This window comes from Tachysurus vachellii, chromosome 24 (assembly GCF_030014155.1).
Source record: "Tachysurus vachellii isolate PV-2020 chromosome 24, HZAU_Pvac_v1, whole genome shotgun sequence".
Taxonomy (NCBI): Eukaryota; Metazoa; Chordata; class Actinopteri; order Siluriformes; family Bagridae; genus Tachysurus; species Tachysurus vachellii.
The window spans coordinates 232,288-245,000 of NC_083483.1; the positions used below are offsets into that span (position 1 = coordinate 232,288).

Here is a 12,713-nt window from a genome sequence, read left to right on the forward strand (position 1 = left end):
TGTACTAGTGTTAGGGTTACAGTACATTTGTGTACTAGTGTTAAGGTTACAGTACATTTGTGTACTAGTGTACTAGTGTTAAGGTTACATTACATTTGTGTACTAGTGTTAGGATTACAGTACATTTGTGTACTAGTGTTAGGGTTACAGTACATTTGTGTACTAGTGTTAAGGTTACAGTACATTTGTGTACTAGTGTTAAGGTTACAGTACATTTGTGTACTAGTGTTAGGGTTACAGTACATTTGTGTACTAGTGTTAGGGTTACAGTACATTTGTGTACTAGTGTTAGGGTTACAGTACATTTGTGTACTAGTGTTAAGGTTACAGTACATTTGTGTACTAGTGTTAAGGTTACAGTACATTTGTGTACTAGTGTTAGGGTTACAGTACATTTGTGTACTAGTGTTAGGGTTACAGTACATTTGTGTACTAGTGTTAGGATTACAGTACATTTGTGTACTAGTGTTAGGGTTACAGTACATTTGTGTACTAGTGTTAGGGTTACAGTACATTTGTGTACTAGTGTTAGGATTACAGTACATTTGTGTACTAGTGTTAGGGTTACAGTACATTTGTGTACTAGTGTTAAGGTTACAGTACATTTGTGTACTAGTGTTAAGGTTACAGTACATTTGTGTACTAGTGTTAGGGTTACAGTACATTTGTGTACTAGTGTTAGGGTTACAGTACATTTGTGTACTAGTGTTAGGGTTACAGTACATTTGTGTACTAGTGTTAGGGTTACAGTACATTTGTGTACTAGTGTTAAGGTTACAGTACATTTGTGTACTAGTGTTAGGGTTACAGTACATTTGTGTACTAGTGTTAGGGTTACAGTACATTTGTGTACTAGTGTTAGGATTACAGTACATTTGTGTACTAGTGTTAAGGTTACAGTACATTTGTGTACTAGTGTTAGGGTTACAGTACATTTGTGTACTAGTGTTAGGGTTACAGTACATTTGTGTACTAGTGTTATGGTTACAGTACATTTGTGTACTAGTGTTAAGGTTACAGTACATTTGTGTACTAGTGTTAAGGTTACAGTACATTTGTGTACTAGTGTTAGGGTTACAGTACATTTGTGTACTAGTGTTAGGGTTACAGTACATTTGTGTACTAGTGTTAGGGTTACAGTACATTTGTGTACTAGTGTTAGGTTACAGTACATTTGTGTACTAGTGTTAAGGTTACAGTACTTTTGTAGACTAGTGTTAGGTTACAAGTACATTTTTGTACTAGTGTTAGGGTTACAGTACATTTGTGTACTAGTGTTATGGTTACAGTACATTTGTGTACTAGTGTTAGGGTTACAGTACAATTGTGTACTAGTGTTAGGATTATCAGACATTTGTGTACGAGTGTTAGTTTACAGTACATTTATGTAATAGTGTTAAGGTTACAGTACATTTGTGTACTAGTGTTAAGGTTACAGTACATTTGTGTACTAGTGTACTAGTGTTAAGGTTACAGTACATTTGTGAACTAGTGTTAAGGTTACAGTACATTTGTGTACTAGTGTTAAGGTTACATTACACTTGTGTACTAGTGTTAAGGTTACAGTACCTTTGTGTACTAGTGTTAGGGTTACAGTACATTTGTGTACTAGTGTTAAGGTTACAGTACATTTGTGTACTAGTGTTAGGATTACAGTACATTTGTGTACTAGTGTTAAGGTTACAGTACACTTGTGTACTAGTGTTAAGGTTACAGTACACTTGTGTACTAGTGTTAAGGTTACAGTACATTTGTGTACTAGTGTTAGGGTTACAGTACATTTGTGTACTAGTGTTAAGGTTACAGTACATTTGTGTACTAGTGTTAAGGTTACAGTACACTTGTGTACTAGTGTTAAGGTTACAGTACATTTGTGTACTAGTGTTAGGATTACAGTACATTTGTGTACTAGTGTTAAGGTTACAGTACACTTGTGTACTAGTGTTAAGGTTACAGTACACTTGTGTACTAGTGTTAAGGTTACAGTACATTTGTGTACTAGTGTTAGGGTTACAGTACATTTGTGTACTAGTGTTAAGGTTACAGTACATTTGTGTACTAGTGTTAAGGTTACAGTACACTTGTGTACTAGTGTTAAGGTTACAGTACATTTGTGTACTTTACTCCACTAGAGGGCGGGTTAAAGGTCGGTGTGGTCCAGTAAACGCGTTGTGAAAACAGACATATGTCCTGTCTAGGCCGCCGTACTTACCCTGTGACGGCTAACTGGTAGTGCTGTGCAGCTGCTGCTAATTTTTTTATTTTGATAAAGAATTAATGGAATAAACCTTGAAGGCAAACTCAGGTAATATTTACGAGTTCTACAATAAAGTTATGTTATGGTATTGGGCTAAAATTCACGCCCTAACTTTAAAATTAAGAGCAAAAACAGGCGATTAGCCAGCGAGCTAACCGGTTCATCTGTCGTTAGCTCAATGCTAATGTTCAGAAGTGTCACATATTTATCTCCCCTCCTCCTGTCTATCTATCGCTTTACACACATACACACTCACACTCATACATATACACACACACACGCACACTCATACACATACACACACACACACATACACACTCACACGCACACTCATACACATACACACACACACTCACACTCACACGCACACTCATACATATACACACACACACACACATACACATACACACTCACACGCACACTCATACACATACACACACACACGCACACTCATACACATACACACTCACACGCACACTCATACATATACACGCACACTCATACACATACACACTCACACACACGCGTGATGACATCACAGGGAGAAGCTTATTGATGTTGTTCTCTATATCTCTACTTTAATCTGTCCCCGTGTCTGTGCCCGTGTCTGTGCCCGTGTCTGTGCCCGTGTCTGTGCCCGTGTCTGTCTGAGCAGATATGAGTGATATCCGTCACGCTCTGCTGCGGCGAGACCCTCTGAGTGCAGCTAAAGAGGTCCTTTACCACCTGGACATAGCATTAGGCAGCACACTGCAGAATGTCCCTGGACTGGACAAGAACACTGTGGACCTGGTGGAGGAGTTCATATTCCACGTCCCAAAAGACAGGAACATGCCACGTAAGGTGAGGACAGGGACAGAGGAAAATCCAGATGTGAGCTGAGCAGCTGGAAATGCTCTTAACACACACACACACAGAGATGTATATAAAGGTGTAAAAATAATGTGCATGCTTGTTAAAGTAAACTTTGTGTGTGTGTGTGTGTGTGTGTGTGTTAGAGGATGAGCTGTGTTCAGGAGCTGCAGCTGTTAGAGATCATGTGCAGTTATTTCCAGGAGCAGAGTAAAGACGCAGTCAGACAGGTGATCTTCTCAGCGCTCTTCAGTCTGCAGGGAAACAAAGCTGATGAGAATCGCATGGCCACACTGGGCAAACTGGTGTCCATGGCCATCGCCGTGTGCAGAGTACCCATCCTAGAGTGTGCTGCCACCTGGCTGCAGGTGGGAACAACAACATCAACACCTTCTGTCTGCTGTCATTTCTTTAACAATGCTGTGTTTTCCATCAGGGTGTATGTTATAAATAAGGGAAGAACGGGAGATTGCAATTATAGTAAGCAGTGATTAAGGGGGCCAAGCACTTTCTGGCCCCACCCCTCATGTCTTTATCTCCTCTTAATCACATGGACACTAGTGGGTTCTGTGTACACGTCTGTGTATGAGGAACAGGGAAGTTGGCACTTTTTTATTATGGGATGTCAATAGTACAGACTGCTACACCCCCAGTGTAGGGAGGAGCTTCACCGCAGGTCATTCATACCAGAGGCTATCGGACTTTATTACACTGCATTACAGTGATGTTATTGTGTAATATTCTATCATTTTATATCATTACATTTTCTTATTGTAAGTCTTTAATAGCTGCACTTCCCACCTGTCTGTGAGCTGCTGTGATAAGTGAATTTCCCCACAGTGGGATCAATAAAGTTTATCTTAGTTGTCTTATTTTGTCAAAAATATAATGATTGTGCAATGAAACTGTAGGTGTGTACCATGTTAATTCCCCGTGTGTGTGTGTTTAGCGTACTCACTCTGCGTGGTGTGTGCGGTTGGCGTTGGTCTTGGTGGACGATTATTGCACGTTGGTGCCAGGATCCATCACAACGCTGCAGAACGTCTGTTCAGCCAGTCCTCGCTTCTGTTGCCAGCTGATCACCGCCGTCACCGCCCTGTACGACTTCTCCTCAGGTATACACACACACACACACACACACACACACACACACACACACAGGCTCTGACAGCAGTACAGCTGTAATTTAATTGATATGATTAATGTGTGTGTGTGTAGATGAGTTAACTCCACCCCCCACACTGTTGGACATGGTGGTTGGTTGGATCACAGAAGACCCCAGACTGCTCCTGTTGACCTTCATCAACACTCCTCTGACCTCTAGCTTGCCGCTGGGGTGTTTGGAGGTCACACCCCTCACAGGGCTGCTCCGGTGGTGTGTGAAAGCACCGCTTGCCTCTCAGAGAGCCTGCAAGTCAGCAGTGACCGGCACCCAGCTGGAGCAGGAGAACAGGGCAGTGTGTGAAGAGCTGTACTCCAAACTGCACCTGAGTGTTCTTCAGGTGTTCCTCATGTTGCAGGTGGCCTTCCTGTTCATCTCACTACATCATAAAGTGGACGTGCCTCTTCACCCTTCTCCGTGTGTAGCGATCTGTGCAGTCAGTTTAACTGCAGTGTTTCTACTCCTTCCAGGTACATCTGACGGAGCAGAACCTGCTGGGGCGTCTCGCCGTGCTGCAGGTGGAGGCAGTGGCCGCCCTGGTGGAAGAAGTGAGCGGGTTGGTGGAGGAACTCAATCCGCTCCATGCTGCCAATCAAATCCAGCTGGCTCTGGATAGACTGGCCCAGGCCCTGCAGGTTGCCATGGCAACAGGAGCCTTGCTGTGTTCCAGAGGTGAGTGGGATAGACTCGTGTTTGGTAAGATTCCTAATAAAGTGACTTCTGTCAGTGTTCATGTTATTGTTTTGTCTCCTTCAGAGGACCTGAGATCTCTGTGCTCCAGGCTGCCTCATAACAAGTGAGTTCATTTTCTCTAAGAGCAGTGCAGGGTTCAGATAGCAAGGTATCGTTTCTATAGTAACAGCTCCCTCACAGGGACGTGTGCAGCAGATGTCAGTAGACTGATCAGATAATGTGTGTAATTATTACTATTTTGGAAGGAGTCTCCAGTGTCAGCACTTTAGATCGTGTGTCTTCCTTTAATGAATTAGTTCTGATTGTTGGTAAATTGCTAAAGTTTTAGAAAAAAAAACACTCAGGATGTGTTTCAGGAATCTAACCATTGTTTGTGTGGGAAGAGTAAGTGCTCCATCCTGCCCCCTAGTGTCTGGTTCATTAGTTATGGTTGAGAGTCTGGTCGTTGTTTCTGTGTGAATATGAATGTTTTTTTTTCTCAGTATGTTACAGCTGGTCATGTCCGGTCCGGTGGTTCCGCATGGCGCGGCGTTCCAGCCCAGCGTGTATCCCTATATCCACCCCGCTCGGCCCACACCGCTCTCACCCCATCCTGCCCTCTCTCCTCTGCCCACCCACCCCACACTCACCACACACCACCAGCTAACACCGCACACAGCACACTCGCCCCTCCCCTCTCCACACGCCTTCCATCCCGCCTCCATGGCCTTCCCGTACCGCCCCATCCGCTGAGCTGCGACTCATCAGCACACGTTAGTGTGAGATCAGATCCAGCTTGTGATGTGTTAGGACATTAATCAGCATGTAAATGAAGACATTTCACCAGGGTTAAAGTCGACTGGCTATGTTTCTGTTCGTTTGTGTTTTTTACTTAACATTCATTATGAAACATGATGTAAAAACTTTCTCTAACTCTGATGTGTTGGAGTCTGTTGGATTTTTCCATTAGACACTTTTTATTTTAGGTCTAAGACGGTGGAGGGTTGAAGCTGACAAAAGTTTCAGAATGACTTCAGTTAGTTTCACATGTAATTGTGTTATACAATATTTATAATCACACTGTCAGTTCCAGGTCTTGTAGAACTGGACTTTAACAAAATGAAAAGTTTTGGGTCTGAGTGATGATTTACTACAGATGTGTGTGTCGTCTCATAACCGTCCACCATTTAGAGGATGTAAAATAAAGAAAAATGAAGTGGTTGTGAAGAAAGTTTTAATCACTTAAAGATTTAATTAAGGGGAACAAAAACATGACAAACTTCAATTCAGTACAAATCACACATTTTATTAATTTGTTTAAAGTTAACAGACACACAGAACGACTCGGATTCTCATCCATGTGACGTGATGTAAAGGAAATGAGGTCGATTAACAGACACAGAAACCCAAAACCCCAGAATCCTACAAACTACCTGAATAAAAGCTTCATTAGAATCCCAAATCTAATAAAACATTTTAGACCCACACACACACACACACACACACACACACACCATCAGCAGAAATGGAGACATTCTGATTATTAGATAAAGAAGTCGTTCATTATTTCATTTAATGTGATCTTATTGTAATTAAGAAAAAAATGCAAACCTGACTGTGTTGTGTCCTGTATGTCATGTGAGAGGACAGTTTTAATACTTCATTTATTTCTATCACGTGTGTGTGTGTGTGTGAGAAATCTGTTTACAAATCTGACCAAAAGACCTAACGAGTTTGATGGATTAACATTAGCCCTGCAGTCAGACAGCGATGTTATGGATTGTTACAGTAACAAAGGAAGTTCTCTAAACGCTGAGCCACACAGTTCCACACTGAACACGGACTCAGCTCCTGTGTGTAATCGTGTAAGGCTTGGAACAAAGAGACACCAGATTTAAAGTTGATTAAAAAAATAATTGGAGGTAAACACCAGCACCAGAGATCCTACACCTTCAGTAAGGTGATGTTTAACTGGAGGAGAACTCAGCTGAAGAAGAGCTCCTTACAGACTCGCTGTGTGTCGTCAGGTGACGTGACCTCGTGGCCGACAGTTCGGGGGTCTGTGTAGATCTCGTAATCGTTTCCTCCCTGAGTAACAAAGAAAGACTGAAATGAGAAACACTGAACATTCGGTCACTTTTAATCACACACTCAGCGTCCACAGGAGAAACTCAGGAGCTGAGCAGAAACAGCGTCAGTCACATGATCCTGTTTCACTTCATATCAGTGTGTGTGGATTAAAACAAGGTGCTGTGTTCTAAGCTGTTTAACACGTCTGGATGGAAATATCAGGACATGAAGCTGAACCTATTATATCTCTTCATCTCAAACAGCTTCAGGGTTCCACAGAAACTGGTCCTTTGTTCCAATACTTTTGGAGTGTAGTTGTAAAGCTGTGTGTTAATGCTCGAGTTCAGGAGACGAACCGGTTTGGTTTTATCACCGAAGAAATGGATGGTCTGGTACATGTCCTTCTCTACGATCCCCAAACAATAACGCTTGTCCCAACCTTGTGGAAACACATCGAAGCTGATCTGTCCTCCTGCAACACACACACACACACACACACACACACACTTTCACAGATTGTTCTGTTCTGTTTAGTTCAATCAGCTCCACCAGATGTGACTATTTATACATTTATTTATTCATTCATCTATCAACAATCAACAAATCTGATCTCTCTCTCTCTCACACACACACACACACACACACACACACACACACACACACAGCTCACCGATGGAGAAAGCCAGTCCTTTTCCTCCAAACTTTTCTTTCAGAACGGACACAAATGTCTCTCTGATCTTTTCTTTCTGCAGGAGAAAAGTTTAAAGAATTTGATCTGATCTCACAGCATTAACACTGAATAAAGGTTCTCCACAGGGTGTGACAGGTTCTAGCCTCCTAACAGGGTTCTAGATTGCTGTAGTGCAGCAGAGCTGAGCCACATGACAGAGGACTCACGTCACCGGACTCTCTCAGGCTTATTAATCATATCATATTATTAAAGAAACAGGGAAGAGTTTTAGATCAGAATGATGAGATGATTAAGAGTGAGCTGTCTGATCATTTACTGTCATGCTGAAGTTACATGTGTACAGATTTACAGATCTACTGCATGCTGTAAGGTGTGTGAAGGTTATGAAGTGTTACCTTGTCCAGCTCAAAGAACTCGATTCTCTCCTGCTGACTGCAGCTCCGGCCGATAGGAGAGATGTTCAACATCCCGTTCCTGAACTCAATAAACGTTCCTCTGGGAAGAGAAAGATCAGGAAGTGTCAGTGAGATCATCACACTAAAATACGTGTGTGTGTGTGAGATAAGATTGATCTGTTTATACTACGACATGTTCTTTAATATAATAAATGATGAATGGTGATGTATGTTAGAGGGACGTGTTTGTACAGGAACATTAATGGTTATATTTCTACTCACCGTTTCTTGGGCAGTTTGATCTTGGCCATGTAATCTAAACAGAAGTTGATGAAATCCTGTAAAATCTCCTCTCCAAGGTACGCCTGAATACTCTGATGAACACAAAGGTGCAACAGTTCAGACACACTCTGTGTGTGTGTGTGTGTGTGTGTGTGTGTGTGTGTGTGTATACCTGTACAGAATGGAGCTGCCCGAATCTGTAAGCCACCAAACCGTTCTCAGCAAAAACATAGTCCACGTTCTCGATTACTGCAAACACAGTAGGAAGGAGAGAAACACACAAACACACACACACACACACACACACACACACACACACAGATGTGATAATAGAATGTTATACCTATTGCAGTATAAACTAAATCCTTACACATCCATAAACACACTTTAAAGTGTAAATTAAATGTACAGTATCATTTTTTCCTCCTGATCTTCACACACATCACTTCTGAACATCATGTCTTATTAATATTTAAATAAATAAATAAACTTGTATGGTCTCTCGCACCATCGTCTCCCAGCTGCTCTTTGATCTTATTCAGATCTGAACCTCCAACAACTCCGACTCGAACCCGCTGCCTCAGTTTACTCAGGAACTCCAGCATGTGTGGAGAGGCTCTCTGTCATACACACACATATACACACACATATACACACACAGACACACACATATACATACACACACATACACACACACATACACAGACACACATATACATACACACACACATACATACACACACACACATACATACACACACAGACATACACACACATATACATACACACACAGACATACACACACATATACATACACACACAGACAGACATACACATATACACAAAAACACACACAATACATTTTTATTTTGAGATTACAAGAGCCATCTATAAGTTTACATTACTGACCCTAAACATTAATAGACAAACACTTTTTGACAGTAGAGAGTATAAAATAATCATAAACGCAGCAATAATTAATTTGCTGATTTTGCTTTTCAATGTAAAAGCCGTCATTTAGAGCTGCTGTAAACTACTCGGAAACACTCGCAGCAGTGAATTGGTGTGCTAGTGAACGCACCTTGCTATGAAAGTCATTCATTCAGTTTATAAATAAAACACGATTAAATAAAAACCTAATAAACAAATGTAAAAAATAACTACACAATAAACGGATGTTACAGATCTCAAAAGGTTCACAACTTGAATATGTAAAAACGTAATGAACTGTAATTCGTTAGAAGTTATTAGTTAGCTAGCTAGCTAACGTTAGCTGTACTTGAACACACACTCACCTGCCGAGCTGCAGTTAAAGTTCCGTCTACATCAAACAGACAAAGTGTGTTCGTGTCCACACGTGAGTCCATCACGTACAAAACACGGTTTCTGATGTCTTACTATTATTATTGTTATTGTACGGAACCGATTCTGGTTTGACGGAAGTGACGCAGGTGTCGACACGTCTACAGCTACAGAGTCCTGAATGACACACAGATGTTTTAGTGTCACTACACTGTGTTAGTGATGAGAAGTTCGGTTCAATGACGTAATGACGTAATGACGCAAATTCCATCATCCCGCTGCCGGCAGATATTAATACAATCAATTTAACACATTCGAAAAGTTCTTTGTAATCATAACTTTAGTTGAATACGTTTCTTACATTTAAGTGAAATAAAAATGTTTAATAGCCTATGACTAGTTACTACGCATATCCCAATATGTATAATTTGGAACAGGGGCAGGAACAGGGGCAGGAACAGGGGCAGGTGTTCACTACGTTCCCATGTGTTTACTTACAGTTTTTTCCTCTGTAGATTCTCAGCATGTCAGTAATAAATGTTGCGTTGTGCTGTTACAGTGACGTGTAAGGAATAACACATCACGTGTTGTGCTGTTACAGTGACGTGTAAGGAATAACACATCACGTGTTGTGCTGTTACAGTCACGTGTAAGGAATAACACATCACGTGTTGTGCTGTTACAGTCACGTGTAAGGAATAACACATCACGTGTTGTGCTGTTACAGTCACGTGTAAGGAATAACACATCACGTGTTGTGCTGTTACAGTCACGTGTAAGGAATAACACATCACGTGTTGTGCTGTTACAGTCACGTGTAAGGAATAACACATCACGTGTTGTGCTGTTACAGTGACGTGTTGTGGTGTTACAGTCACGTGTAAATAATAACACATCACGTGTTGTGCTGTTACAGTGACGTGTAAGGAATAACACATCACGTGTTGTGCTGTTACAGTGACGTGTAAGGAATAACACATCACGTGTTGTGCTGTTACAGTCACGTGTAAATAATAACACATCACGTGTTGTGCTGTTACAGAGAGGGATGTTACCTTACAGGCAGTTTTTGCTCATTAATGACATCATCCTGTTTATCTGTAATGTTTAAGAGAATCAGCAATAAAACTGAGTGAATATAAAGACGTTATTTATATTAGATCACTAATAAATATAATAAAACACTGAATCACAAACGTGTCCATTAGATTACAGTATAATTATAATTTATTTATATATATTATTAGGACTCAGTCGGATTTCTGACTCTTTTATAAATCAGTATTTTTTTACATCATTAGTTCAAATGAAGAAAAGTGCGAGTGACAGGCGTCATTTCCGCTGTGGGGCGGAAGTGACGTCACACCGGATCTGCTCTACAATAGAAGTAAACGGAGGGAGTTTCATCTGTTCGTCAGTTTGAGTTTTTATTTACATTCTAAAGAGAAAATCTAATAAACTTTATTTAACTTTATTTAACTTTATTTAACTTTATTTAACTTTATAAACAGTCTGTTTACGGTGAGATCATCTGTACTGTGTGGGGTTTATAAACATCTATTTACTGCTTATTGTTTAATTACGGAATCAAACGCAGATGTAAATATATAAATATATAAATATATAAATATATTAGATGTAAATATATAATATATAGAATTATATAATATATAAATATGTAAATTTCCAGATATTCCTCCACCTTTATGAGCAGTGACATTATTACCGTTGATTCCTGGTCATAGACACTTTGTGTTTAACACAAACTCACTTTCTCTCCATCATCTTTATATGGACTCTTTTCTTTCAGCTGATTAGTTTTTGTCTGCAGTAAAACGATGAGTGATCTGGAGGACGACACCATCATCTTCTCCACACTGAAGTCATTTAAGAGTTTAATATCTCGCCCTGAGACCTCAGTGTTGGAGCCTGAGACCTCATACAACAGGAGCGACCTTCAGAAACTCTACACACAAAGAGTCGAGGTTCGTCTCCCAGCTGCTGCTGCTGCTGTGCTCTCTTCTCTTTCTCACTGACGCTACACTGGACCTGAAACACAACAGTCAGCATTACATTAACAGTTAGTGTTTAATAAATCTACACAGAATCTGTAATATAACGTGGCTGATGTTTATCGGTCTCTTCTCTGTCACTCAGTGTGATCAGTGTGACACGTCCAGTCAGATCTCGGCTAAACGCTGATATTAATATTGACTGAGACTCGAACCCTCACCATTAATGTACTTTGCTTGATGGGTTTTAGTGACGTGAGTGTTGACTCTCAGGGAACCAGGGAATATGTTTGTACTAACACTTTGTGGGATTTGACCCTTTTTAGAAAATTACTCTTGTTCTTTTGACCCTTTTGTGAATTCATTCTTTTTATTTAGAGTGTTCTAGGAATCAACTCTGTTTGTGTTGACTCTTTCTTGAGAATCAACTTTTTGTTGACTCCAGTGTTTTGTGTTTGAACTTGTTTTTGTAGTATATTGTGGACAAATGTTTGTGTGTGTGTAGATGGAGGAAGCAGCTGAACGAATCCACTCTAAAAGGAGTCTGCTGCAGCTCACTCAGGAGAAACAGCAGATGGAGCTGAGCCACAAACGAGCGAGAATCGAGCTGGAGAAAGAGGCTCATAACAGCTCCAGGGATTTACAGGTCAATCACAATCCCACTTTTATAGACACTCCTCATCTCCACCATCTCACTGTTGTGGAGGCTTTTTATTTCATTTATTTATTTCACAGTTTTTAGTGTATTTCATTTATTTATGGAGTTTTTCAGAAACACTTGAGCGTTGGAGCTGATCCATGATCATTACACTACAGCTTTACTAACAAACTAGAGAAAAACAGTGGAGTTACATTTAACAAATAAACCTTTAAAGAATCTGTTGGATGACATTTTAGATGTACTTCATTATTCAACAGGAGGAAATCCAGGAATAATTAACTCTGGAAAAAAAATGATAAACTCTAAAAACAGGAGAATTCTTTCTAATCAGGAGGCTGTTTTTCTCACAGAGACAAA

General features: G+C 40.5%; 3 protein-coding genes across 6 annotated transcripts in view; 2 read left to right on the forward strand and 1 right to left on the reverse strand.

Moving 5' to 3' along the window:
• The first annotated feature begins 2,190 nt into the window (after positions 1 to 2,190).
• ints15 (integrator complex subunit 15) lies at positions 2,191 to 6,174 on the forward strand. Its single transcript, XM_060860409.1, has 8 exons — positions 2,191 to 2,305; positions 2,913 to 3,100; positions 3,256 to 3,477; positions 4,059 to 4,224; positions 4,328 to 4,629; positions 4,742 to 4,943; positions 5,028 to 5,067; positions 5,447 to 6,174. Exons 2-8 carry the CDS (start codon positions 2,915 to 2,917, stop codon positions 5,694 to 5,696), a joined length of 1,368 nt encoding a protein of 455 aa, XP_060716392.1. The 5' UTR covers positions 2,191 to 2,305; positions 2,913 to 2,914; the 3' UTR covers positions 5,697 to 6,174.
• Positions 6,175 to 6,228: 54 nt separating this feature from the next.
• pmm2 (phosphomannomutase 2) lies at positions 6,229 to 9,882 on the reverse strand. Its single transcript, XM_060860410.1, has 8 exons — positions 9,677 to 9,882; positions 8,890 to 9,001; positions 8,554 to 8,630; positions 8,382 to 8,473; positions 8,100 to 8,199; positions 7,684 to 7,759; positions 7,370 to 7,485; positions 6,229 to 7,031 (listed from the first exon to the last, which is right to left on the reverse strand). Exons 1-8 carry the CDS (start codon positions 9,746 to 9,748, stop codon positions 6,927 to 6,929), a joined length of 750 nt encoding a protein of 249 aa, XP_060716393.1. The 5' UTR covers positions 9,749 to 9,882; the 3' UTR covers positions 6,229 to 6,926.
• Positions 9,883 to 11,031: 1,149 nt separating this feature from the next.
• The window catches only part of mad1l1 (mitotic arrest deficient 1 like 1), a 30,635-nt gene continuing 28,953 nt past the window's right edge, over positions 11,032 to 12,713 (forward strand). Inside the window, exons 1-4 of one of the 4 annotated variants that reach the window (XM_060860793.1) lie at positions 11,032 to 11,092; positions 11,494 to 11,668; positions 12,201 to 12,341; positions 12,707 to 12,713. The exon at positions 12,707 to 12,713 is cut by the window's right edge and continues 173 nt beyond it. In XM_060860793.1, coding sequence (XP_060716776.1) covers positions 11,522 to 11,668; positions 12,201 to 12,341; positions 12,707 to 12,713 — 295 coding nt within the window. In that variant the 5' untranslated portion in view covers positions 11,032 to 11,092; positions 11,494 to 11,521. Of the gene's footprint in view, positions 11,205 to 11,493; positions 11,669 to 12,200; positions 12,342 to 12,706 lie in introns of all 4 variants that reach the window. The other 3 variants (XM_060860792.1, XM_060860791.1, XM_060860794.1) reach the window with 3 other exon arrangements.